Source organism: Colius striatus, chromosome 19 (assembly GCF_028858725.1).
Source record: "Colius striatus isolate bColStr4 chromosome 19, bColStr4.1.hap1, whole genome shotgun sequence".
Taxonomy (NCBI): Eukaryota; Metazoa; Chordata; class Aves; order Coliiformes; family Coliidae; genus Colius; species Colius striatus.
Genome location: NC_084777.1, coordinates 4693316 through 4721251, shown reverse-complemented (window position 1 = coordinate 4721251; position 27936 = coordinate 4693316). Strand labels below are relative to the sequence as shown.

At 40.2% G+C, this 27936-nt stretch overlaps 1 protein-coding gene across 9 annotated transcripts; it reads right to left on the bottom strand.

Moving 5' to 3' along the window:
- Positions 1 to 3209: 3209 nt before the first annotated feature.
- SETX (senataxin) lies at positions 3210 to 27832 on the bottom strand. Of its 9 annotated transcripts, none has more exons than XM_062011399.1 (27): positions 27733 to 27832; positions 27109 to 27317; positions 26122 to 26302; positions 24967 to 25177; positions 24682 to 24791; positions 23778 to 23997; positions 23366 to 23485; positions 22418 to 22589; positions 20781 to 20871; positions 17790 to 19983; positions 15421 to 17702; positions 14512 to 14611; positions 13841 to 14017; positions 13019 to 13248; positions 12521 to 12688; positions 12046 to 12202; positions 11576 to 11677; positions 10999 to 11111; positions 10662 to 10733; positions 9747 to 9896; positions 9141 to 9248; positions 8087 to 8274; positions 7629 to 7721; positions 6967 to 7131; positions 6419 to 6511; positions 5345 to 5432; positions 3210 to 4338 (listed from the first exon to the last, which is right to left on the bottom strand). In XM_062011399.1, the coding sequence occupies exons 3-27, from the start codon at positions 26299 to 26301 to the stop codon at positions 3562 to 3564; spliced, it is 8361 nt and encodes a 2786-aa protein (XP_061867383.1). In that variant the 5' UTR covers position 26302; positions 27109 to 27317; positions 27733 to 27832; the 3' UTR covers positions 3210 to 3561. The 9 variants fall into 9 exon arrangements, with proteins under 9 accessions (XP_061867383.1, XP_061867385.1, XP_061867381.1 ...); XM_062011401.1 differs by having other exon boundaries at positions 17898 to 19983; XM_062011397.1 differs by having other exon boundaries at positions 15421 to 19983.
- Positions 27833 to 27936: the final 104 nt, after the last annotated feature.

The window sequence follows — 27936 nt, the reverse complement described above, 5'->3', positions numbered from 1 at the left end:
AGAGGTTTCCCTGCGGATCCCGTCCCCGCGCGCAGGCGGCGTTTGAGGCATCTGAAACAGGTTGTAAATGACACTTCTGCCTGCAAAAAAGTGACCTCTTCAAACAGTACAAGCAGAACTTTGGATTTTTCTTGTTTACCTCCAATTCTACTTTGATTTTAACCATTTAGAGAACTGACAAATTTGAACAACCAAAACTCCTTGAAGTAACAAACATCTGCCTTTGAACAACTGCCTGCAGCAGGACAGGCTGGGGGGGACCTGCTGGAGAGCAGCTCTGGGAGAGGGACCTGGGAGTGCTGGTTGATAACAAACTAAACACAAACCAGCAATGTGCCCTCATGGGTAAGAAGGCCAATGGCATCCTGGGGGGCATTCAAAAGTGTGTAGGCAGCAGGTCACAGGAGGTTCTCCTCACTCTCTATTCTGCCCTGCTGAGGCCTCATCTGGGGTGCTGTGTCCAGTTCTGGGCTCCCCAGCTCAAGAGTGATAGAGAAATTCTGCAGAGGCCAGTGCAGGGCTACCAAGGTGCTGAGGGGACTGGAGCATCTTTCTTATGAGGAAAGGTTGTGGGACCTGGGGCTGTTCAGTCTGGAGAAGGCTGAGGGGGAACCTTATCAAGGCTGATAAATACCTGAAGTGTGGGTTTCGAGAGAATGGGGCCAGGCTTTTTTCTCAAGAGCCCAGTGACAGGACAAGGGGTAAAGGGGCACAGACTGGAACACAAACAGTTCCACTTAAACACAGAAATCCTTTGGTGCTGAGCTGAGGGAGCCCTGGCACAGGCTGCCCAGGCAGGGTGTGGAGGCTCCTTCTTGGGAGGTTTCCAAACCCACCTGGACACGTTCCTGTGCCCCCTGAGCGAGGGGAACCTGCTTTAGCAGGGGGTTGGGCTGGAGCAGCTCTGCAGGGCCCTTCCAACCCCCACCATTCTGTGATTCCATGACACAGCTACAGTCAGGCCAAGCCCACAGCCCCAGCTGCAGAGAAGTCAACAGCAGCCTGGCTTGATGCATATTTGCTCACTAACCAGATAAAATGTTAAGCCTACAGTCCCTTGGAGCTGGAGACAGAGGGGGAAGAAGGTAAATCCCATTGGCACTTACCAGATATGTTATTTGGCTTTTTAAAGAGGAAGCAGACATCTCATCTATGAGAGAAATCTGTAAGGAGCCTTGTGGAGGCTGGAGCAGTGAGAGAACTGCTTTAGTGGCAATAAAATTAATGGTCTTCCATGAAAAGTCCCAAATGTAAATAAAACACAAAGGAGGAACTAAGCATTCTGCTCTGTCTTACAGGCACTGGCTAAAATCACACACTGATTGCAGGGAGAAGCTTCAGCCTGTCCCAAAGGCTCCTGATATTATGATTTTCATGGTGTCACTGCAAGTTTCACTGCAGCACAAAATGTGAGAGAGAAAAGCCTAAACCCATCCATTTTTACAACGTAACTACCCTCTCCTCCTCACCAACAGCAACACTGGGCTCCAAAAGCTCTCTCCTGACCCCACTCTCTGCTTTTTCAGGGATTAAAATTAACATAATTTGGAGTAATGACATGGAAAATGATTATGGTAAACCTTAAAGGAAGAAGGAATAACCAGAATCATAGTGCACCTTTACTGGAAAGCCTATTTTGTGTACAAACAAACAATAAAGAAACAGACTTTGAATTGAGTCCCACACTTACATGAGACCTTCCCTTCTCAGCAACAACAGTACCACAAAGGCAACTGCTTTTGCTCTCAGAATCAAGTAGCCAAGCCTGGAAGAAGTATGGAAGCCTCTCCATAAAAACCTGAATACTGCTTCTTCCAAAAGTTTTTTGGCACAACCTCCAATTTTACATAAAGCCTTTTACATAAAGTTGTGTTGAATCTGTTTCTTTACTGTTTTTTTTGACTTTAACACCCCAGAGAAGGGAACAACTGTGGCCCAACCTCCCGTGACTGTTCTTGGTTCAGAGATTAGGCCCATTTCACTCCACAGGCATCTCAAAGATTCTCTCCCATCACTTTAAAATGCTCTGCACTACTTAGGACAGGGTGCTGGACAGTCACAGCAACTAAAAGCCTCCCAACACACCTTTGATGCAGCTGGTACCAGTAAGGCACATTTGCTCTGGGCTTGGATGCATTAAGGATCTGACAGTTACAGTCTGAAGCACTACCTGAGGTTTTGTACAGTACAGCACATGTCTTCATTGAACTGGATCCCATGTAGCTCTTCAACGGTAGGTTTAAAGGACAAACAATAATCATAAGGAATGTGTCAGGTCAGAAAATGTAACTGAAGATGATGCCTAAATTCAGGCCACAGAAGCCTGACGGCTCGTTTATTAAGGAAAGCCACTGCCTTTACATTAGTTAAGCACAAGTCGGTTAGCAAGGGACAGCAGGAGCCTGCCTGCTTCACCACATCATGTTTCAACACACAGAGAGAGCAACCTGGCCTCCTCTCAGCACACCCAACTTGTGTAACGTCCGTGGTGCTGCATTCTCAGGCTGAAGCATGCTTTTGTCTCCAGACAAAACTCTGTGCACACAAAACGTTGCTCTTTGCCTCAAGACAGACGTGCACTCCAGAAAAAGAAAGGGATGTACATCCATTTCACTGGTTATATATTCTTCATTAACACAGTGGGAAGAAATCCAGTAATAACACCCAGAATGAACTGGTTGCTTCTTTTTAATCTCTGTAGATGTCTATACAAAGAAACTCAGGTGTTCTTACCAGTGTGACCTACATCTGTAACCAAGATTCCACAGCACCATCGATTATCCACCAAACAGACTCACTGCGACCAAACAGATCTCACAGACTTTTGGCTACAATTTGTGTCGCCACTGCAACAAGGATTTCAACTGCTGAAGCAGCAGCAAGAGCAAAACTCAAGGCACATCTGTATAAACAAAAGCCCTTCTGTTCCTATAAAAACAGGCAATAAAATATACAAAAATAAGTAGAATTCTCACCATTCAACCAGTGTACATCTGCCTTCAGGTCTTTCCTGAGGCACCAGTGCAGCATGAGGAGGAACCACTGCTATCACATTTGCAACATTCACTCTTTGCTATCAAATAAATTATAGACTTACTAGTGCAAAGGGGAAAAACAAGTCTGGCTGGTTTGGGATTTTAAGAGTTTTGGCTTTTTGTGGACTTTTCTCAGGTTCTTTGTAAAAAAATTACATCACTAAGAAATCAGCATTTGCACAAGGAAACAAGAAGCTATATATTTGACAAATTAAATCTTAAAATAATTCTGTATACTGTACAAATATACACTGTTAAACATTTACATTCTTAACTTCCTAGATGACAAAATTCACCACTCTTCCAAGCAGTGCAGCTAAGCCAGCTTTTCCTTTCAGAAGCTCAGAGCTATCAACTGTGAGGTATAAAGTCCCCTTCATAATCAGGGACAGGACAGGAAAAAGATGCATCTGTTGATACTAGTGGTATGAATAAAGGAGAGTTCTACGTGCAGTAAATAATTTAAAATACAGTCTTTCTTAGACAAATCTGGGAACAGATTTTCAGGAATGAGACAACACTCAAATCAGTGAGAGGTCTTCCTTCGCTTGGCACTGTTTGAGTCTGTGTTCCGTGGCCATTCCTCTGGTGCTCTCCTCGTTAGAGCATGATATTCCTTGTTCCACTTACTGCTACTGCTTTGACCTTCCTCACTGTGGCCTCTGGAGCTGCTTTTTGACAGAGAAGTTCTCCTGTCCCCCTCATGTCGAGCCGTGTATGGCGACGCCGCAGTTGCATCATGTGGTCCCATCGTTGGTTGGGGCCTCTTTGGCATTTCTGTTCTGGGAACACGATCCCTGGCAGCTGAAGACACATTGAGGCCTTGATGTGATGATCCTGTATGGCTCTGGGTTGAATGACCACTGTCTTTTGAGGCCGGCTCCTTCCCTTTTGTTTCAGTTCTACCGGCCATACTCACCAGCCTCGGGTCCCTCGGTTTCTCTTGATCAGTAGGAAGTGCTGGAGCCTCCCTGGCTGCAGAGGCACTGCCTCTCCTGGCAACTGCAGCCAGAGCCCCCTGGGGCTGCTGGGGCCCTCTGCTTCCTTGGGGCACTGCATGGGCAGCACCAGCAGTCAGCTCCTGCGGGCTACTGGCCTCCCTTGGATGGGCAAGCTCACCTCTCTTGCTACTAGAAGCCTGTAACAGAGCAGATTCCTTTGTCCCTGCTTTGGCTGGGGGCTGTAGTGTTGGTTTGAGCTTCAAAATCTTCACAGCATCTTTCTTGTAGTTTTTTTCTGTTGTCTTGATAATAGCACCTCTTTTCTGAGCATCCTGAATCAATTCATTCCAGTCTTTGTTTTCCTTAAAGAAAAATGCACATCCCCCCAAAACAAAGAGAAAACAGTTATCAGAAAGAAGTCAACACAAGTGGACAGAGGTGTCAGAAGATGCACAACTCCTTTAATCAAGGTACCTGACACAACTGTCATGGAAACCTCTGTTATGTTCCTTCTGGAATGGAAGAATCTTACGTTTCACTTGCAAAACAGCAATAGACACTCTGGCTGCTGTAACACAGGGAAGGTACTTTCAGCTATCAGTGAGCTACTACTTAAAATGACAATGTCTATATTTATGAAGACAGAAGAGTTCTCTTCTACAAGGACATGGCTTTAATGCCCTCTAGTGTTGCAGCTAACACCCCATCTGGGGAAAAAGATAAAAATCAAGTTCTGTATTACAGTAAGTCTATTCAAGAGCACTCCCTACACATTCAGTGGGCCTTTATAATCCCCTAAACATTTCAGAAACACTTGCTTCAAAGAGTACAAGCAAAGAGTATCCTCAGAAAACACATGACTACACAAAGTAGTGTGAAAAACAAGAACCTGAAGATCAGGGGAATGTTTTGGGATGGATTAGTTTTTTAAAATCATGTTCCTTGCTCAAGTGCCCAGTAACAACTGCAGTAGCTGGGGCCAGAGAAAACAGGAAGGATTAAGCAGTAAAGTATCTCTGCCACCATCCTCTCACCAACAGAGAGAAGATTTTGCACAACCTCCATGCCTGGATTGTAAAGGACTGTGTTACAATTTAGTTGCTAAAAACTAACTTTAGTTGCAATTACTAACTTTCTTTTTGGAAGCAAGGAAAACAGATTTATTGTTTTTAAAGCTTTTTATGATATTTACAGTAAAAACTTTCAAAGAGAACCCTTCACAAGCCAGCATTGTATTTATTTAACAATACACTAGAAAAGGGGCCCCCCCTTGCATACACCAGAGCAGTCTGAGAATGGTTTTCACTTCCCCAGCCCTGGACTCAACCTTAAAGGGGTGGATCACAGACCACGTAACACTGTACCTACCATCAACGTCTGCAGCCTTCCAAGGATGAAGAGGCTGAACCTGGCTCGGGTTATTGTAACGTTCAGACGCTGAAGACTTGCCAGAAACCTAAGTAACAAGACAAAACTAAGCTCCTAAACTATTTTTTCTACAAGGCTCAAGTGTTATGAGAAAGGGATAATAATCAATTCCAGTGAAATCAAAGTAAACAGAAGCAGTTACAAAGGCAGTGGCAGTTCCTGACCCATGCCTAGACCCCAGTGGCCCTGCCTTTCCTGAAGGGCTTTGCATAGATTGTGTTTTCTTTCCTTCACTACACTGATTCCTTGCAGGTAATTCCAGTTCTTCCCAGCTCCTGCCAGTGATGTTTCCTTTCTTAGAGCAAATCCCCTCTTAATGCCAACCACTGCTTCCTTAAGTGTTCCTCAAAGTAGAGAAGGCATCAACCTCACTTCACCTATCAAGACTTTAAGCTTCTTTTTGACTTGAAATGAAACAGATTAACAGTATTTGGCACGATTAATGGGAAAATTTCCTACTGGAATACTAAATGCTGGGCACGAATACTTTATTCTAAAGGTGACCTGCACTGGAAGCACATGAAGGAAGACTTTTGCTTTGTCATCCTTCCAAGAGTGAAAAGTATACTCTTGCAGAAAAATGTCTATATTTGCACTATGAAAATTGTCTAGTCCAGTTTTGTTGGATCATAAACCAAGGTATTGAAACTTAAACAAACAAATGCCTGATGTGTTCTTAAAAAAACTGATTCCTGTTAGTTTACCAAAACTCAAAAAAGAAGTTTGTTAGATGACCATCAACTACTTCTGTAATGAAAAAGCTCCCAAAACACACAGCTTATTCTGTACTAACAAAGTCTGTAATATAAAGTCATGCCCTTGAAAATTCACCAGCATGCAGATCTCAAACCACTAACAGTAATTCATTAAGATTCCCTGTAATTTGTTCACTGTAGTGACTTGTTCTCTGTAACTTTCTAACTGAATTTATTAAAAATATAGTGACTGTACCTAGAGTATCATTGGAAATGGGATTTGCAAACCACTGAAGAGAAACATACCCAATTGACATACCCAATAGTGCTGTTAGCCCGGACACATGTCACTATGATGCAGTCTTTCTCTCGTCCCTGGAACGCATCCACTGTGTCAACTTCTCCTGGACTGCTGAAGAAGGAATTAGCAAGACATTCAGTTACGTGAGTTGAATTTTTAGGCAATACACTGATGCAAATAGTCTAAACAATATCCTCAATGATCACCTGTCAAAATAACCCAGGGTATGGGAAGATTTACATGTCTCAGCCCAGCACTATAATTACAAAATTTTTCAGGTCCACTAGCCTGGGATTTTAGGGTTTCTTTTAAGTCATCTTTATTCAGAACAGCAATATAATCAAAGCATATATACAGTAAGTAAGACATAGTATAAAGAGGCCATGCCTGGTTTAAGCAAAAGGCTTGCACAAAAAAAGCTCTACAGAAAAGGCTGTAAACAAAAGGCATGACTAAGTACAGATTACAGTACAAAAAAGAGTGTGAGGCTTTTTGCCATTATTTTGGGAGAATAAGCAAAGGATATGCAAGAGCCAAGTCCCATTTGAAAGTCGTGCTTTCTTTACCTGCTACTCCTAAACACCCTGTCCAGTTGCTCCTGGATTCTCTTTTTCTGTGCATTGTAAGGGGTGATTATTCCAATGCGACGAAAACCAAGATCCTTCCTTTTTTCTTTAATTGTTCTCATTAATTCCAACACCAGTTTCACTTCCTGAGGATTACTGAAAGAGCTGAACAAGACAGAATAGAAATGTTACAGAAACACATTCGATAGCTCTTTCGAATTCAATGCTTCAGGTCAATTTGTTGTTCACACACAGGCTCAAAGAACTTTGCAAGCAGGGCTAAGAACATTCCCTCAGACTACATAGCTTTGTTTTCCTCACGGGACAGGTGAAGCCTGCCACCTTCTGGCACCACCTCAGCCTGCAGCTGTGAAAGGAAAGTCACTGATTAAAAAAACCATAAAATAGGAACTGTTATTAGAGTTAGTAGAGGACTGTAAGCATTCACTAGCACCTAACAGACAGTCCCATCAGAATTAAAACCAGTTTAAGATTAAGAAAACCCAACATTTAACACCTGCTTTTTTGGAAAATCGAATCAATTTGACAATGCAGTTCTGGCTACTTAATATTAGCATACTGAGAACAACAAAGACAACTCTTCTGCAGGTAATTCATTCTCAACAATTCTAAACTTTGGCTGAGCAGAATGCAGGACTTACTCATTGTCTCGCTCCTCACAACCGTCTCCTACATCAAAGATTAGGTAGGGTTGGAATGGCCACTCTGAAGAACATCTGTTCTCTTCTATTGCTCTGTAAATAACATTTTTATCACTAGGTTACCATATAGAAAATCTAAGAACTGGTATTTCACTTATTTACACTATGATTATCAAATACAAGCAACTTTCAGCTTTTCCAGAACGCTTAATTACCACTGCTACTTGCAAATATTGAGGCCTGAAAATTAACTCTAAGCAGTAAGTATGCTCAACTTAGAGAGATTTAGTTAACTTATCACAGCCAGCACTAACAAGAGATGGAATGCAACTTTTCTCCCATTAAGCATCTTTGCAAACATAACCTCAAGAGTTTTTACACTCAAGAGAATATCCTGATACAGAAAGGTTTCTTTGAAAAAACTCCCTGCTCAGAAAGGAGAAGAGAGAGCTACTCACTTGTCTGTCTTTAGAGTCCTGCCATAAACATAATTGGATGGGAAGAAGCAGATGTCAGGGTGCATCCTGTACTGCACAGTCAGCTGCACAACTGGCAGGCTTCGTAAAACATTCTTCTGCACTTGGTCCTCCAGGTGCTTGTGCAGGCGTGCCATCAAGGACTGATCATAGCCATACTCCTGAGCCTTCTGCCAGAGGGGAATACATAACATTGAGGAATTAGGTCTCAAATTAATGACAGGTATTTGCTTTCTGGACTTAAAACTACTTGGTGATCTCTTCTTAAACTTCTAAATCATCAACAAAATGACGGCTACTTGTACTTCAACTTTCTATTTGTGTTAAGTCTCATCCTTTCAGTAAAGATCACCTGCATAAACCTGAATTTGTGTCAGTGTAGTCTTTAGCAACACAACTTTCCCTTGTGAGTCACAACACAGTAAAATTTTTAACTCATCAATGATAATTAACAGACAGATCTTTCAGGTGGGATTTCATTAAACAAACCACAGAGCCTCCAGACAAAATACCCTTCAGAGAAGCCAGTCTGGTTTTCCTCCTTTCTTTATCAGATATTTAAACCAATCTTCCTTACTATTAGTTACAAGAAAGTTCTCCTATATTTTCATCCTTAGAATGTATCTGTAGGATGAGAAGTCCTACCTTCAACAAGTGGTCTTCCTCTTCCATTCCTTAATGGACATGTCACCAACTGAAGCTCACATAATCAGAGCCTGTTGCAACATGCTGTCCATCACAAACCAAGTGCTGAGTTGCAATGAAGTTGGTATTACCGTAGTGATTCTTAATGCTACATGACATCATTTCCAAGCTAAACCAGGAAAAGCTGTAGAAGTTGGACTTGCACATCTGTGTGAGCTTTACTGACACATCTGAAGGCAGCACTGACATGGTCTCCAGACTAAACTCGCAAAGCAAAAATTATCATCTGATGCATATTCTGATCTGACATTGAAGTGTCTTCTTTTCAATTTTTTCTATGAATACTGTTCTTATATTATATTAAAAAAAAACCCTGAGTTTGAACACTTACCATGGATTTTACAGTAGGAGGGAGTTGTTTGGGATCTCCAACAAGGACGAGCTTATTACAGCGATGGATCAGTGGAATCAGTGTTTCGACCTCACAGGACTGCCCTGCCTGTTGTGTATGTAAACAGGACAAAAAGTAGAAACGTAAGCAAAGGAGTGAAGTATGTTAAGTCTCCTATAACAGAGCCAGGATAACCCAAATACTTTAAATCTTCTTTTAAAAAAAAAAAAATAGAAGACAGAAGGATTTCTCCCCCATGACAAACTCCAAATAGATTTTTCTTTTATTATTACACATGCAGAGCTCTCTAAACAGACACAAACATCATCCAATCATCCGGAAATCTCTACAGCAAGAGCCACACTTTAGCCATGATTTTTAAGGAAAAGCCATCTGTCACTGAAGCATCAAACAAGTCAGAAAAAGCAGCAATAGAAAGTTATCCTTTCTTCTTATGGCTCTACACAGCAGGACAGGCTATTAGTTAACAGCTGGGGATGGGGCAGTCAACTCAAAATATTTTACACCATCAGTTAAACAATCACAAGTGGCGAACGAGGCAGACATTAAGTGGATCAGGTTGTAGTTCCAAACAGCATTACTGACCTCATCCACAATGACACAGCTGAAAGGATCAAGTCCTTGCCGCGAAAAAGCCGATTCAAGCAGACCACCGCCGCTCGTGCTCAGCGTGCAGCAGATGATGTCGGACTCCAAGATGATATCTGCCTGTACTTTCTGAGAGTGACCCCGAACCTTCAAGTACAAACAGGATAACATGTCTCTTCTCTTTTAGATTTCTCAAACCATCTCAGAGCAATTTCTAACTGTCTGGACAACTCTAACTGCCAATATGCATCACCCCAATGCAAGTACCGGTTTTTACAACTGAAAGTCAAAAGTTGACTTAAGTGTTCCTTCCACTGTACGTTACAGATCAATGCCATTGAGGTGGCAAGTTGGAAAGAAGTATTCTTTTATCTCTACAGCTATACAACCAAGACAATGTGAGCAGAGTCAAGCTTGCCATCACATTTGTAACTGCAAGCCTCTATGACCTTTAAAAGTCAGCATATATGTAACATGAACCTTCATTTATCTCATGGGTTGTGCTACACAGTCTTAACTACTGGCTTTGCTATCAGTGCCTATTTCCACTTTCAGCTCTATCTCCACAGAAAAATCTTCCAGCTGTTGTTTTACTTTGAAATATCATCGGAAAACATGAGGACATGCACATTTCTGTTACCTTCTTTGTCAAATATGCCACATGTTGTTTAACATGAGAGTGAGTATTCCCATCCATTTGGGTTTCTTTGCAACACACAGCCAGAGTACACAAGGATCTCACATCAGACTGTCATAACTTACTCAGCTGATGACCTTTATCTATTTACCTACTACTATACAAATACTCCAAGCCACATCAAAACCAGATCTCCATCAAAATTAAAGGATGCCAGATACATAAACACACTAGTTCAGATTTATTAAAGAGTTGCCTTGAAGATAAATTCCTACCTCTTTTAGTTGAGAAGCAAGCTGTTGTCTCTCCCTTGAAAGTCTGCCAATTTCATCATCTAACATTTGACTCTAGATAAGGGGGAAGAAAAAGGAAACCACATATCAGGAATAATTAACACCACACGTTTCCCATATACCTTTATTCTCTCATACTCTAATTAATTCCTGATGTAAAGTTCACCATTCCCTTTCATGGTGATAACCAACATTCCCATTACTTGAAAAAGCAGGTGAAGAGACAGTTACTGCTCAGAAATGCCATTAAAATGCAGAGTTCTTTAGTCTTTGAATTCAGTAATGAACACAAAGTGTGTTAAGAATATTATTTTGCTACCTCTCTCTTCTCAAATCTGTGCATGGCACGTTGACGAGACAGCATGTCCAGCTTTTGATCCAGAGCTGCTTTTCTCTTCTCAATATCCTGGTCACAGTCACCTGGTTTTCGTTCTATGATAAAAGAAATCATAGAGCAGAAAGAGAAAAAATAACAGTTGTTTTTAAGAACAAATGGACAAACTAACTTTTTGTTGCATTTTCCTATTTCTACTGAGGTCTTATCTTGGAAAACAAAGATGATGAGATCTGGTTCCAAAGGCAGCTCTCAGATGCTGCATAGCCCATTCCTTAAAAACGATGGCTTTAACATACATTTATTATACTTTAGCAAAACAAACAGATCAACCACCCCAACAGGCAGTTGTCTTGCTTATTTCTTCACTTTTGCTTAGAATTAGGCCATATGTAAGCTGACACCTTCCCACTGAGACTGAGAAAATACAGTGCTTTAAGTGGCACTGTTTCAAAAGAAACTCTTACCAGATATTCCTTCTTAAAGGACACGGTGCCAAGTGTAAAACACCATCAAGCTCTTAAAGAAGAATGAACAAAAGCCTGATTTGCAAGTTACTTACTCATTCTATGTTCAACTTGCTTGTCCAGGCTAAACCCCCGGACTTCACTGTTGATTGCTTTTTCAGCACCAAGTCTCACTAATGTGATATCACCACAGTTTCCTGTTTACAAAGACAAAATACTTTCAGATTACTCCAATCATCCCTGCACATTCAAACTCCCAATTTCATTCAAACCACTCTTGTGCTCAAATCTGTAAGGGATGTTTAGAAACTAGTGAACTGAAACTAACATTATGAGGAAAGAATCAATGTCTATATAAAGACAAAGTGCAATTTATTTTAAAACAAAGTCATCCACCTTGTAGAAAGGGACATTAAAATTGGTAACAGTATGAGGATCTACCAGTCACATCCTGCAAGAGTAAAAAGCTGCTTAGAGTAGCATGTGAGTATTGGATATCATTATCTGTCTCAGTTTCTCCTCCAGGTCTCTTAACATATAAACAGAATTTTAAAGTAAACCATACCCAAAGGTTCCTGTTTGTTCTGGCATTTTTCCTTAAATGCAACGATGATCTTTTTCATCAGCTCATCAACAGCAGCATTTGATGGTGCACAAACCAGAAAACGGTTTGGCTTGATCTTGGAATGTGTTCTTTTAGTTGTTTTCTCATTCCTAGTGTTCTGTAGAACAACAAACCAAAACAGGCTCCTTAGATTCTTTCCATTTGTGATTTAAAAGCCAGACACTACATTTACCTTCACCAGCATGCAGAGTCTGGGGACTACTGCACTCGAGTCTCTCTTAAGGTACATCTTACACATTGAGCAATCACAAGTCAAATGTATTAACACTCTCTGCAAAAATTTAAGATTTAAGACAGCTTAATGAATTATACCCCCAGTAATTACCACCACTGCATTTCCACTTAGTTTAAGCTATCACTGACTTCCACAGAGAATCAAACACCAGCATGTGCCAATCACATCACGCTCACTTACTTCTCTCAAAACACGAGACAAAAGCCCAACAATAGTTTTTGATTTCCCTGTTCCAGGTGGTCCATGGATAAGGCAGATCTTGGGAAGCCCTGGATGTTGTTTTACCATGGCATAAGCTGTCTCAATTGCTCTCTTTTGATCTTCATTGTATTCTTTCATATCCAGTGCCTGAAGGAACAGACAAAGGAGAAAATAATGAACTATTTATTGCTGATCCAATTTTCCGCGTTCGTTTTATATACTTTCAGAATGTCCTCCACCCCTCTAGCTATTATTCCAAAACAGTAAAGGCATAGAAGATGCTGATTCCAGGTTTGCTCTGGATGCACATCCAGTCCTGAGTCAAAAGCTATAATGAAAGCTTCATTTACTCCCCACACTACTGCAACTTGTTTTGTCTTGTTTGCACTTGGTCATCTCATGCAAAACCAGTTTCACAAAACTCTAGATCCAAATGCCTTCTTTGTCATCCCTGTCACTTCAACCTGCAGGACTTACAGCACTTTCTGAAGCCACAAGCAAATCTCTGGGACAGAAGTCACTGTAGCTTGGGCTGATGACGGGTTTAGCCAGGGGACTCCTGCTCAACAGTAGCAGACCTTTGAATTTTCGACGTGTTGTGACCAGGGAGCCAACCACCACGCACTTCACTTGCTTATTTATGAAGAATGCCAAATTGCCTCGAGTTTGAACAGAAAGATGACAGACAGTATACTGCTCCTTTTGTTCTATTAACAGGGGAAGAGAGGAAAAAAAAGCCATTCAGGAAACGTTCATTCCAAGAACATCGGAATTGTTAACTGAAAGATTTTCAAACAGGTTCCTCAGAGAATTCACCAGAAAAAGTGCTGCCTTCTTGCAAAAAACCCAATAACTCCCCCAAAACAAAGTCCAGTGTTCCGTAAAACAACTCAGATAACTGTTTTATTGAGGCAGTACTAATCTTGATGCTTGGTAATTTTGGTAATTCACAAGAATTTTGGTACCAGAAGATATGGAAATTTTAGTATTTTAGACCACTGTTAATCCCACAGGAACACACTCCTAAAGATGTATGCAGAGAACTTACTCATCGTTAGGTTTTGTTCTTACACAAAGTATTAACAACTGTGTTGAAGTATCTAACAGAAAGTGCATGGAAAGCAGTCTGCAGCTTCAGTTCCTGGCCTTTTACAAAGCCTTTAGCAGGGAATCGACAAGTTTCAACAGAAAAACAATCCCATTTCCTCTGGTACATTGCAACTATCAACTACCAGCTATGAAGAAGCATTTTATGGCACCAAGAACAACTCCACTTGTGTTTCAACCCCTTCTACTTACTAGCTAAACGTCCAGATGCATGAGAAAACCGTGTCACAAGACCAACATGATTCACTACATGGTTTTCCATCTCATTTTCTTCTCTAAAATTGTCTTTTGTCCTTTGGACCACCAAGAAGATCAAGTCATCCTCCTTTGGATGAAGTTGCTTTGCCAAATCACTCTCTCGAAAATGAGCTACTCAAAAGATATTCAAAATTAGACCATTAAAATGAAAATGCTCACAAATACTTTCTGACTACAGAAGTAGGATGATTAACACATGTATTATTGAAGTACATGCAATCTGTTAACTCTGAAATCTATTAAAAGCTATAGCAAAACACTAAGAAGTGTTTTAACTCCACCCTGCAGTTTTAAGCCTGAATATAGAACTGTATAAAAATAGAGCAAGTACTATTTTATTTACCAAAAGAAGTCAAAACAAAATCCCCAATAAGTGGGGCAAAAAGTATTCCAAGAGCACTCAAAAATCAAACTGAATGGTTAAGACATAAGATCCCTGAGAAATGCACAATATTGTTACATACATTCTTTAAAACAGCAAATTCAAGACCTTTTCTGTATTCAAAGCAAATTAACTCTACTTGTGAGTGGTAGCTCATTATAAAGCATCCTCTACTTGGAAACTAGAAGAGGGTATTGTTAAATAAAACCTACACAACTTTTACCTGTAAAATTTGCTGTATTCAAGTCAGCACTGAAGTTCTGTAAGTTGAAGTAATAACTCCTCTCTCTTACTTTCTGGTTTTCTATCCAGTCTTGTGCCACCTACATGATGGAAAGTAAAAGCTAAATAAAAATACTCGGAAGTGTTTAGTGTATCGTAAGAATAGCTTATCATGATTCAAAGGGCAAACATGCTAAGCAGAAACAAAGGAAAGTTAACACACTGCCAAGCACAAGACATGGAATAGTCTCACCCCTTTCTTTTAATATATGAAAGCACAGGGCAAACAAAAACACTTCCTTACCACCCCTCCCACATCATGTACTTTCTTACAAAGCTCTTCAAAATAAACGTTGGTTCCCCTGCCTGTATTTTCTCCTTAAAATACCCGTATCATCCTGGTATTGACTTCATTTTCTACCTTCTGTGGAGGAAGTGGTGTCATGAACTTGAAAGCATACAGACTTTCACTGCAGGAACACTGCATCTTCTCAGAATTAAACTACAAACTATTAAAGTGAAACTGTTTGGAAAAAAAACACTGACATTAACCCACTCTCGTGTGTTCTCAGACAAAACATTACATTCTTATTCTCTTTTTATAGGTGTTGTTATTGAAAGATCTGAGTTTCTTAAGCATTTGTGTTTTAAGGTTTATATGCTACAAAGAAAAAGGAACTACCTTTTACCCTCTTTTTGCATGCTACTGTGGATGCACACCCAAAAGCTTCACTGACGTGAATGACACTCTCTAATCTTAAACATAACTGTACAGATCATTTCCCCCAAATCATTCCTCTATTCAGATCTGTATCAGAACATTTTCAGAAGGTAAACAGAAAACATAAAACAGTTTCTAATCTCTTAATAGAACTGGTAAAAAAATCCAAAGAGGCAGATAGCTACTAACCGTTTCAAAGCTATTCAGCATCATCAAGGGGAAAAACGTATCAAAGTAGTCATTGTACCCCTGGAACTGGACAGGAACAGAGGCTACCACAGACTGCTGCAGATGACTTGGAGTTCCAAACTGGGTGAAGTTTGCAAACATGTCATAAGTCCACTTTAAGACTTCACTAACAAAAATACTATGATCCCGGTGCTGAGCACCAAGAAAGGAAGAATAACTTGTTTCTTGGGGAGGCCTTCTGGAAACAGTCGACATACTGGTGTTCTGTCTATTTTGTGACTGGAGAATGTTACCACAGACACGATGCTGAGGGGCATTACTGACACTTGGAGACCTGCACGTTGTACTTCCCGTTGGTACAGCCTTTGCATTTGGTGGCCTGACCACCACTGGTTTTGCTGCACTCGCTTTGCTTTTTGAAGCTGGAGGTGGCTTTCGAACGTCTTCAAGATCCTTACTGAAGGCTGCATTTCGTGAAGAACTTGCTGAGCTGAAAACTTTGGTAGTGGAAGGCTTTCTGGTTTTAGGGGGCAGGAGAGAAGGTTTGGCAAACAAGTGATCTGCTCCTGAGCTAGTGGCTGAATGCTTACTACAGCACTCTCCAGGTTTTTCCACTTTTTCCGTACAGTCTTTGTTCTTACATTTCACAAAAGTCAAGGGTTCATTCTGCTGGAGGCTTCCACCAGTATCCATTTCCTCTGGTTTTTCACTAGCTGTAGTAGTATCTTGAACACTTTCTTCCTCAGAACATAACTCCATATCCACAGGATCTAACTGAGTTAAAAATAGATCATCATCGTCTTCACTGTTTCCATTTGATTTACACTCATCTTCTTTTGAAGTTGTCTTCTCACACACCAGCTGGGCAACACAATCTCTTCCTGAAGGTTCATCTTTCTCACTTCCAGCAAGTGCAGTGGAAGAGAGACTTGAAACCGTAGCAACAGGAGAAACCACCTCACTGCTGTCCTCTGATTTCCTGTTTGAGTTTGAAGAACTTGGCATTTTAGAGCCATACCCCTCCTCCTCCCCACAGCTCTCAAATTTTCTGTCACTGACAGAGGGACCAACAGCTTCTTCCTTGGTTTTCTCTTTTTGGTTTTCAACAGATGCCAATCCAAAACTTTTAGACCTCTGCTTCATAGATTTTGTATCCACTTTTCTGGCTTTGTATCTACTCTCACAACCTCCTGGAGTATTTTTCACTCTGACACCTTTTTGAGGCCTCATCTGCCTAAAAAACTGACGGTCCTGGCAGGCCAGCAATTTTTTGTTATGCTTTACAGATAAACTCTGAGGAGCAATTAGTTTAGCCCTCTGTTTCTGTGCAGCTACAACCCTTCCTGCAGCTTTACCGTGGCTGCGCAACTGCGCCACGCTCTCCAAAGAGCGCTGGGACAACTCAAACGCTGTGCGAGGCGCCTTCTTCAGACCAAGTTTTTCTGCAGTTGATGCTGGTGCAGGGTGCTGTCGAACCTTCCTTGGAGGAACCACAGCAGGGAGCGACCTGCCAGGCTGAGAGGTTTTGGACGTACTTTGAAGCAGTTTTTTATTTTGGGCTGGTTTACAAACAGGAGATTTTTTAGGGCTTCTTTGAGCAATTCTTGCCACCTTTGATTTTGCTGTGCTCTTACCTGGGCTTGTGCTATTTTTCTTAAGGGCCAACTTTGAAGCTAATGAGATGTTAGATGTAGATGCTTTGGGTTCAGCCAATTTTGATTCGAGGGGGAAATCTTTAGCAACAGCACATTTGTCTGCAAAATTCTCCAGCTGTTCTTTTGCATCTTCCTTGCTAACAGATTCTTGCAACGTTGAATTAGTCACCACTTCTGTATTATCAGCTTCTTTCTGATGAGAAACATTTTCTGCATGCTCTTCTAATGAGTTTGCTGCTTCTTCCATGATATCATCACTTATATAATCCATATCATAGCCCCACTCATTTGTGTGATCATCCGGTGGGCCATCTGAATTGCCACTACCAACTGATGTCAAAATATCACCTTGTTTCATATCACCTTGTTTATACTCCTGAGTTTCTTCCATAAAGTATGCTTGAGTATCTTGCCAAACTGAAAAGACATCATCTTCTGTTTCAAATTCAAAGTACTGAGAATCACAGTCTTCCATTGCCAAGGGAGAGCTTGGACTCTTTGATTCCATTTTGATATCACGATCAGAACGGCAGCTGGAAGTTGATGGCTGCTTTTCAGGACACACATTTTCATTCATTTGATTTGTTTGCACTTTGTCTGACACACGTTCCTCTTCATCAGAAGAATCTGAAATGATAATGACTTGTTTGTTACAACAACCCATATCAGAGGGAAGCTTAATACTTTGGCTATTCTCAGAAGACCTTACAGCACCTTTCACTTTCCTTTTAATGTCACATACATTCTGCTGTATTGAGCTTTCTTGGCGTGAATCACAGGGAAAACTGAGACTTTTAGCACGTGCATCTGGAGATAACTTACTCAGTTCTCCGTCAACCTGGAATTCTGTTGAAGTATTATCTTCAGAAACCATCTTTGTACCATCTGCCTCTTTCTTCCTTACTGAACTGTTTTCTTGTTTGAAATACTCGGAAAATTCCAACAATCTGTCACTCGACTCACACTTCAATGACAGTGTCCTGAGCCGAGCAGCAGGGTTGGATATATCTCTCTGGTTTTCAGAGCTAGATGGAACATGACCATTTGTTGAAGTTTTATCCATACAAAATGCCTTTGAAATGTGACTTTTAGAGTCATATTTAGCCAAGTCATTTAAGTGAGGCTGTCCCCAGTCTGAAGTTTGCATGTCAGTGTCTTTCTTAAACACAGACTTCAACAAAGAACTCGATTTTTCTTCGGTGGATACTTTTCTCAATAAGGTGTCACTGATGTCTAAAAGCAAAATACTGTCATCTTGATTTTCCTTCACTTCAGGTTCATTTTTAGAGGAATTAGAGCAATCTTGGGGCATTTCCTTTGATACTTGTTTATTGGGGACCAGGCTGGATTGAAAACCACTTTTCTCCCGTGTACTTTCACGATGCCTTGGAGTATCAATAGAGGCTTCATTTTCACATGCAGTAGTGACTCTCTGATGTTTATTACAATCTTTGCTTGTACACAGATGGCCAGGGCAAAACTCAGGTTGCTCTCCTGCTTTTGAAGGACTTGCTGCTGAACTGTAGTTTTTCAAGTTGCCTGACTTTGCTGGGTTCAATATTTTTAAGGGCAAATCAGTTTTCTGCAGTTTGCTTTTCAAATTGCTGAGTCTATGTACATCTACTTTAAACTTTGAAGAGAAACTGAGAGACACGTTGCTTTCCTTTAAATCTGAGCTAGAAGCATGTTCTGGAGAACCAATACAAGTTTGAGCAGGCAGATGCAGTGGTGTTATGGATCCTGCTTCACATCTGCTTTCCAGCTCTCCGCTTTTTCTGAGATCTGAATGCTGGGCAGTTGGATTCAAACACTGATTACCCAAATCACCTTTCACTGACACATCATTGTTCCTATTTTCCAGAACTTTCCCACATACTTTTGTTGCCAAAGAGTTCTGTGGGTAGACACAATCCTGAGCTGTGAAATCATTAGGTTCCTTTTTAATATTCACCAAAGGACTTTCTGTGGATGTCCGAGACCTTGAATTGTTAGATGCATCTCTACATTCCTCTTCCCAGGCACTCCTCCTCTGAGGGAAAGCATTTCCTTGACAATCTTCACCTCCACCTTCCTTCAACATGACAGCAAATGACGAACCATGGCCATCTCTGCCTTGTATACTCATCTTAAGCCCATCATCATGTACACTCTTCTCTTGCTTTACAGAAATGACAGGCGAAGTTGTAGAGCTTGTATTGTTTCCTGCAGGCACAGACCTAGACAATGCTCTGTCCTTCATACTTCTTATAACATGCTTCAAACACAGTTGTAATTCATGAGTTTCCTGGATGTTCAGCTGCCAACCTAGAGACAGACTGCCTCGCAGAAGAAGATTGAGTTTGTCTAGGTATTGCTTGCAAAGAGCACGCTGCCCAGACTGATAGCCCTCTCTAAGAAGGCTGCGTATCAACTGCACACAGGCATGCTGCACAGAGTTAGTAGCTTGTGAAGATATTGATGATGAACCTCTCGCACAAGGTCCAGATGCTTTTTCAGTGCACCGTGTAAAGACTATACCTGGAAGCTTTGCACATCTCACCACTGCTTCCACCCATTCTTGGGAGCTAATCCACAGCAAATGCAGGCACTTTTTATTTCTGTGCAGTTCAACAATCGACACCAAGACCATGAGAAAAAATTCAGAGATTTTGTCACACTGCTGGATTCTTTCATTGAGAATATCTTTGATTTCTGAGCAAAGGTAGTGGATGACCTCTACTATATATGCTACACCCAAGTCCTTGAGATCCATAAGCGACTGCACAAATGGGATGAACCACAGAAACGTGCTGTGATGGACGCGCATGTCTCTGCCTATATCACACTGAAGCACATTAGCCAGTGTTTGCATATCTTCATACATGTTGGGGCAGTATTCGGGACAAATGTCAGACTTCCATCCAGCATTCTGAAAAAGAAATTCCCCACACATCATCCTCATTATGCAAATTTGCACACTTTGTCAGGTTTTATTTCTGGCCATAAGAGTTGGTTACTTTCTAATATGTGCTTGTTAAACAGTAAACAGCTCTTACATCCTACTCTAAGTCCAAATCTATACTAAAACAATGAAAAAAAATGATGCAACTAATGTCTGTTTAAGGAACTCATTTCCTAAAATATAACCTATGAAGTAAGTGCTATTTCCTTTAAAAAATAAAATCATTGTGAAACCCTCCAAAGCTGATTTGGTGGTGTTTTGGAGCACGGTGTAACATTTGAAAGCATATCAAAGCATACCTCTTCACTCCACACTAAATGTATTATTTAGAATACTGAGAAATAAAAAGAAAGATACAAGAACACAGTTGGTAACATTTTTTAAACCTTAATTCAGAGTTTTCATTGAGGTATCAGTGTTTGTTTCAATCTTGATAAGAAGTCTTGGGCTTTACCACCACCTCTGCCCAATTCATAAACCCATTCTTCCTTCCTCTTATAGCCTGAAAGTAATTAGCTAAACAAGAAGTGATCACATTATTTAATGGTGGCATAAATTGCTTAATATTATAAGTATTTATTTGTATTTATGGACACATTATAATTTATTTTTACTAATAAGCTGCTATTTAGTTCTAATGTATTATCTTTTCTTTACAGCATTACTAGTAGAAAGATATTATCTTCAGCTCCAAATTTTATAGATGGCTTAAATTCACAGTGTCATTCTGTGATCAGAGTTCAAAGAACAGTATGTTTTCATACCTTTTGAGGCTTTTCTGTGTTGAAATTGTACACAATCTGACTGCAAGTGATCATGTCATCGTCATAGTCTGACTCTGGTTCAGATTTTGTCCTAAAAAGAAACACAAATCATTATAGACTCCACATAACTACCCAAGAAAGCCAACTGGCCAAGATACAGATTTCATTTTTCAGATACTGATCATATGTCTATTAGAACTTGTCAGTGATAAAACATACCTATGATATTATATTTTAAACCACAGTGCTTATTCTGTCTTGACTGTAAGAGGTACAGGAAGTGTCTGCCTCAGGAAAAAGAGCCATGGATTTGACTACCCAGAACAAACACCCAGAAGAATGCTATGCATAAATGCATTTCAGTCATGGCTATGTACTCATAAACTTTGTATGCAACTATTTGAACACTCAAACAGCTTAACTGAAAAAACAAAATCTCCTTTAACATGCCTTCCTCAGCTATCTGTAACACTGACTACATATGTACCTGTAGCTATCTATGACATTATAGCTGTGAGTGTATAAAAATACTGAATATTTAAGACATTCTTACTCAAGCTCAATACAAAATCTGTCACAGGAAAGCAGTAAACTATTGGTGTATGGCTCTCCAGGTACTCTTTTCCACCAGCTTTTTAAAATTAGGCATAATTTCAGGTTTCCAAAACAGGATGTGTTTGTAAAGTCTTGACACCTTAAAAGTGGGGATTCTTATTAAAAAAAACCAAAAAACAACCACCTTAAAAGGGGCTGTATGCCAAAAGATGGAGTTCAAGTTTACACAAAAAAATTGTGTTCCCACAGAAGCTATTTCTAGACTTCCTAGCAGTGTACTAACCAACCACTTCTGTGATGAATAAACACTTTGCCCAACTAACTTTCTGTTCAATACTGACAATACTGTCACTAAGAAGCAATTAAAAAAAACCCCAGTTTCATCTTAGGTGCAAGAATATGAAGACATAACCTTTCAAAAGAGTATCTGATGTATGCTATGTGTTTAAAAGTATTCCTTTCAGCTGTTCACTAATAATATCCAAGCTATTAAAGCACAGTTCCTTCAGTCTCACTTTTTTACCTTCCCTGAAAGGAATGTGGTTCAGAAAAGGAATAAAATTTTTAAGACAAAACAATACCACTGAGTAAATCTAATCTTGACAACTACTTAAGACCCAACATAAATTGAAAATAAACTCTAATCAGTTGTCACCTGAAATCACAATAAAATCTAAAACCATGTCATCCACTGAAAATTCAGCATTTCCCACAATTTTACCAAGAGTCTCAGACACAGCAATCTTCATTTAACTTAAGTGCAAACTGGTCGCAGCACTAAACAAGCACTAAACACTTGGCAGCCCTCCTGATCCAGAAATAAAACCACACTCTGAAAAGCATTAGAGACATCACAGCAGTCAAAAAGACGTGAGCAATTTTCTTTTTGAAGAACCTCAGAATTTTAGGGCACCTACTTCACCTTTTCGTTGCCTGAAGTCGGCAACGTGTGACTTTTTCTACTTGTCATCTCCCTCCCCCAACACAAATTCAGGCAGCACTGGCAAGAAAACCACAAACAAGCTACTGCACTACCTGGTATTAAACTCATAAAACTGTTCTAGTCTCTTAACAAAACTGACCTCTTAAAGCTACTGCGTATATTTTTTATTTCATTGTTGTAGCTCACACTGTTGATAATGGTTTGAAAGGCTTGGACAGGATCAATAAGCTGACCCCATACTTTAGATCCGAGTTGATCCAAAATAACCATGAAACAATGCAGCGCTGGCCAGAAGGGGTCAGTGGAATCATCTGAAACATAACAGTAATAGTGGGGAGAGTTGAAATGCAAGAGTCCTGTACATTCTCAGACTAAGCTGAAGTTGAAAGTAGGTGTGTTTTCACTGATTTTTCTTACAAACTAATATAAAGACTCGCATTCTAAGCAGTTGCAACTATACTTTTTAACCTGGAAAAAGATGAAAAAAAAAAGTCACCCTCACTTATCTGTACTCACAGCTACTGTCTTAACAGGAACTGGGATAGCTATTACTAACATAAGTCTTTGAACCTACTTCTTCCACCCTGATTTTCACAGTGCTGTTCTAAAAAGTGGGTACAACTTACACAGCTATGAAGACAATTTATACTTCAAATTTAAGCTAAAAGCGATTGATTTTCCTTCAAGTGTGTTCTTCCTTCTTCATATAAGATAAAATCATAACCTCAATAAACATACAAAGCTTATAAAGATCTAGTCATTTAAGAGGCAGTCCTGGTCTTGAGCTCACATGCCATTCCTGGGCTATGTCATGACATGTGGCCTACAAGCCCTTGGGCTGCCAGTGTGTAATTCTAAAGTCTTAATTCCCAGGTGCAAAAGTGGTTCCTTCAAACAGATGGACAGAAGAGTTAAATTTTGAGCAAGCTGCAGCAGCTCAGAGGATGGTATTTATTTTAGGACATAAAATTCAAACTTGATGCCACAGGGAAATTCATATTCCCATATGTCAATTAAACAAAGAATTTTGATAAAGATGAAAAACAGTCTATAAACTGTCTTAATCTCAGTATTACAATTAAGTTACCAGCTGCTTCTTTCTCCATGGTGTGAAGTATAGACTGCATGAAATCATTTTGTTTATCTGGGCCCAATAACAAGGACTCCATAGCTTGTTCTTCCAGCACTGTCAACAACATACAAATCCCTAAAAAACAAAAGGCAAACTGACCGTATATTTGCAAAGATTTGTTCTAATTTTCACAAAATGAAGGATCATTTTTTAAATGCCATTACCAGTGTTAACAATTAACCAAAGAGACCACCAGCAACATAAAAACTACTTAAACATTACCTCCCTACTGCAGTTGTGCAGCATACAATATTTCCCTTTGACATGCCCCAAAACAAACAGTTCCTATGAAAGAGTAGAGCTGTGACCTGAAAGAAGTGCTTACGAGAGACACCACACAAATTCTTTTCCTATCATAAATACTCACCTAGCCAATAGTTCTTATAGTTGGTATTATCATATAAATGAGATGGCAGAAGGATGAGTTTACCCTCTTCAATCATTGAATAGCTGTAAATATCTGGACTCTCAAAAAGCCCCAACTCAATAACTTTGAACAAGCAAGTCAGCACTTCCTGTAAGTCATAGTAATCATCCCTGTCAACCTTCCCTAAATTCCTTGCTGTTAGGATGGCCCATCGACGGACCTAAGGAGTGAAACAAAAAAGTTACATATTAATTAAAAGGCAAAAACAAAATCACAGTGCTGAGAGAATAGGAATTGTTGCTACTATAAATGGGACAGAAGTGCATTTTTACTAACATAAGGTCTCATGATTTCAAGTATGAGTCTTTTTTTGAAAACACCCTTACTACTTCTTAAACCTACAAGATGATTCTGGTCACAAAGGAGTTAAAATTCAGGGTATTACCTACAGATATAACTCCTTGGGTTTCATGTGACAAAGGGATAGCATTTTGTTTTGTACCAGCTTTAAATGATAAAATAATAAACACCATAAAGATTACTGACCAATATTTTCTAATCAGATAACCACATCCCACAACAGAAGTTCAGCTGTACTGTCAGCTCAGGACATTTGTTATTTCTTGGCTTGGTGGAATCATTCTCTGACCTACTGACAACAAAACTTCAGTTTCCACAAGTGTGAAGTACTACTGAAGTGAACTGAATACTATTAAATCTTTCACTGTTTCTTTGGACAAGCTGAAACTGGTGTTTAAGTAAGCCAGTAGTGGAAACAGTACAGCCACAGCAAATGCAACTTGCCTCTCCAAAGCTGCATCAAACAAGATGGGAAAAGAACAGTAGGAACTCTCACTCTCCTGGCATAAACAGACTGCTTTATGGGAACAGAAAAAGAGCTTACTGCTTCATTTGGGTGTACCAAAAAGAGGTAAATTCCTGGACATTTCTCAAAGACCTGAAAGGAGTTGTGACTTTGCTCCATTCTACAGAGCACTTCCACACACAGCTCACCTAAAAGGACAAACACAGTTACAGTAAGGACTAATTTATATGCTCACAAAATATAGTGTAAAAATCAATATAAAATACAAACACAGTGGTACATTGACTTAACTACTAATTGTTATTTTCACCTCTTTCAGTAGAAACACTACCATGCCCTTCTGTATATAGATAAGATACATACTGACTTTCTCATGCAGCAGCAGATACGGGTATTTCAGTATTTCTAGAAGGGGTACTCGCAGGTTGTTCTCAAAATCTGGGCCCACATAACCAGAGAGTGGTGTCTCTCCATTCTCATTCACTATAAACAACTCATCATCTTCTCCAGCATCTTCTCCCATGGATTTCTCAATGTGGGCAACAAGACGAGAGGTTTCCAATTTCCACAAAATCTGTTCAGTGAGGAAACACAACTAATCAAAGTCCATTTGTGAAGAAAGTGACCACAGCCATTTATTACCATGTGCACAAACCTTCACTAGACTTTCAAAACTTCCCATTTCATTTTGAAGTTTCTAAGGATAGTGTGCAGTAATAAAGTTTTGACAAGAGATTCAGATTGTGCAAATCACAAAATTATCACTTCAGAGTTTAGAGTATTATTTTTTAAAGAGCCGAATTCAAAAGGTAGCTGAGCTGCTGAGAGATGTGATTTAGTGGTGGATGTGGTATTGCTGGGTTAATGGTTGGACTTGATGAACTTAAAGATCTTTCCCAACCTAAACAATTCTGTGATTCTAAATATTAATTTTACATACACACACACATAAGGGAATAAAATATAAATATAAAATTATGTATAAATAGCTAAAACTGGACATTTGCAAGGGAGAATTACAGGAGGCTTATAATAAAACAAAAGAGTTTTTAAACTTTGACTTATTTAAATCACACAATCTCACAGACTTGCAGGATCAGATCTCTGAAATTCAAGCACAGCAGAAAACTATAAACGAGAAATAAGGGCAAAGAGAGGAACAAACTGAAAGCTGAAGAGCAGACAGAGGAAGGAAGAATACATTAAAAAAATAAAGTTGTCAGTTACTTTGGCAGGTGTTCTTTTTGTCAGATGTCAAACCATCACAGCATAAACTAAGAGGAAACTAGAGGACCTAGTAAGCAAATTCCCACTACTGTTTTAGTTCTCACAAATTTGAATATATGCAAAACAAGAGGGTCTTGTTTGACAATCAGCTCATTGCAACTCAATATCAAAAAGAAATCAGACAGTTAAAAAGCAACTACACTGAGGCTGGATCACAGAAGCCTCTTCTAAAGTTCTTCAGTTCCGAGTCCTCCTACTCAGTAATGAGCAGGAGCCAAGTGTCCTCGTTACCTCATGCAACCCTGGCAACTTTTCCCTTGCTTTGTGGTATTCAACCACACACTCCAGGCAGTAACAGAGATCATCGTTGGATCCTTCAAGATCATCTGGGGACAACCGTTTGGAAGCATAGCTCTTCAGGAAGTCAGTGGTGTCAGAACCACTAGGTGTACACCATCGACATGTGCTCATTCTTTGGATGAAGAGAAGAAAGAACTATCAGAAGTGTAAAGACTGAAAGTGGCAGAATATTTCCCTTTCAGCCATAATAGTACCTAATTTTCAAGTGTGATGAGTTTTGGTGTTTATGTAACTCACCAGCAACATACACCTTGGATACACCTATGTTCTTGGATAAGTTTATATTATACAGACACATGCAATTAAACAAAACAATACAGATTAAAGATTAAATAAACATTACAGGAGAATGCCTGCTGAATGGCAAACATTTAAAGGCAGGCACTGAGAAGGAGGCTTAAGTACATCACTCTCAAACAATATGTGAAAATCTAAATACAAACAAAATAATCTCTCATCCATGCTTAACACACACTTCCCAGACTACAATGCTGAAGTTCATGATGTTGTTTTATTGCTATCTGTGGAATCTCGGTCTAATGAGTACAAATTTAATTAGTTTTCTTAATCTGCTAAAATTTAGAGGTCAACAAATCCTTGTTGTCAAAAACAAAGGATATTTACACAGAACTTTCCATATTATTAGTTCTTAGGAAGCGTCATCAAACTCTCACCACAGCCTGCTTCCTCTAAAAATAAAAGCAGCAATACAGTCATCTCAGATCCTGGTAATCTGAAAAACTCAACAGAACACTGGAAAAGTGTGAACACCTCAACTACATAAATGGAAAGATGGGATTGCTTCTGTTATCTAGCATAAAACAGAAAATGTAACAGGGAAATCCAAATAAAACAAAAACTATACATTTCCATATAGATACATACTGGAAAAAAGAAACCCCAAACAACTGTATTTACCTTTGAGGAAGAATGGTATTTGCTGCACAGGTGTGCCAGGTCACATGGTGGGAAAGACAACAGGGCTGCCCTGCAGCTAGGAAAGGGGGCTGACTCCTTCAGCCATGCATGCCCTCCAATATAGCACAGCAAAGCAGTATCTTTAGTAACACATTCCCCGGTAACTAAGTTTTCATAGTATTTCAAAGTCTTGATGGCATTTCAAGGATCTAGAGTAAAACGGTAAACACCACAAATAGGTTCAATTCATACATTACAGACTAAGAACTGCTTTGGTATTTCGATTAACCCACTTACACCAAACACACATTTACAATAAGCACGATTTAGAACTGAATCCCTTCCATCATTCAAATGCGGGCAAGACATTATCTTCTCACACCTTCTCATAGCAGGTGCAAAACAGGAAATTGATTAAACAAGGATCACAGAGACACAAACCTCAGCTGCGAGCTGAGCCCCTCCCCTGCAACTCTCAGCTACAGATACACTTTAACTGCTGCCTGGTGAAGAGTAGCGACATCCGCACGCTCGCAAAAACGCCCAAGCCGAGGCAACAGGCAAAGGCGGTTTCTGTTTCCCTTTAAAAGCCGCCACAAACGCAATCCGTAACTTGTTACTCACCAACGGCTCCTTCGCAGAGCCCCGGGCGCCCCCCGCGCGGCTGCTGGAGACGCCGCCTGCCCAGCAGCCCTGCCCGGCCCCGCCGCTCCAGGGGTCCGCCCGGCCCGCGAAGCGCGCCGCCGGCTTCCCGCCAAGCAGGCCCGGCCCGGCCCGGCACAGCGGCGCCGCGCCTCGCCTCAGGCTGCGGGAGGAGCAGGAGCAGAG

What these genes read in the sequence shown, in the direction of transcription:
- SETX (XM_062011397.1), bottom strand. Translation starts at nt 26,301, where the DNA reads ATGAGCACATGTCGATGGTGTACACCTAGTGGTTCTGACACCACTGAC. An exon ending in CTCCTACTGTAAAATCCATG is followed by an intron (nt 8,275 to 9,140) that starts GTAAGTGTTCAA and finishes CCCCTCTGGCAG; the next exon opens with AAGGCTCAGGAGTATGGCTA. An exon ending in AGGACTCTAAAGACAGACAA is followed by an intron (nt 7,722 to 8,086) that starts GTGAGTAGCTCT and finishes TGTTATTTACAG; the next exon opens with AGCAATAGAAGAGAACAGAT.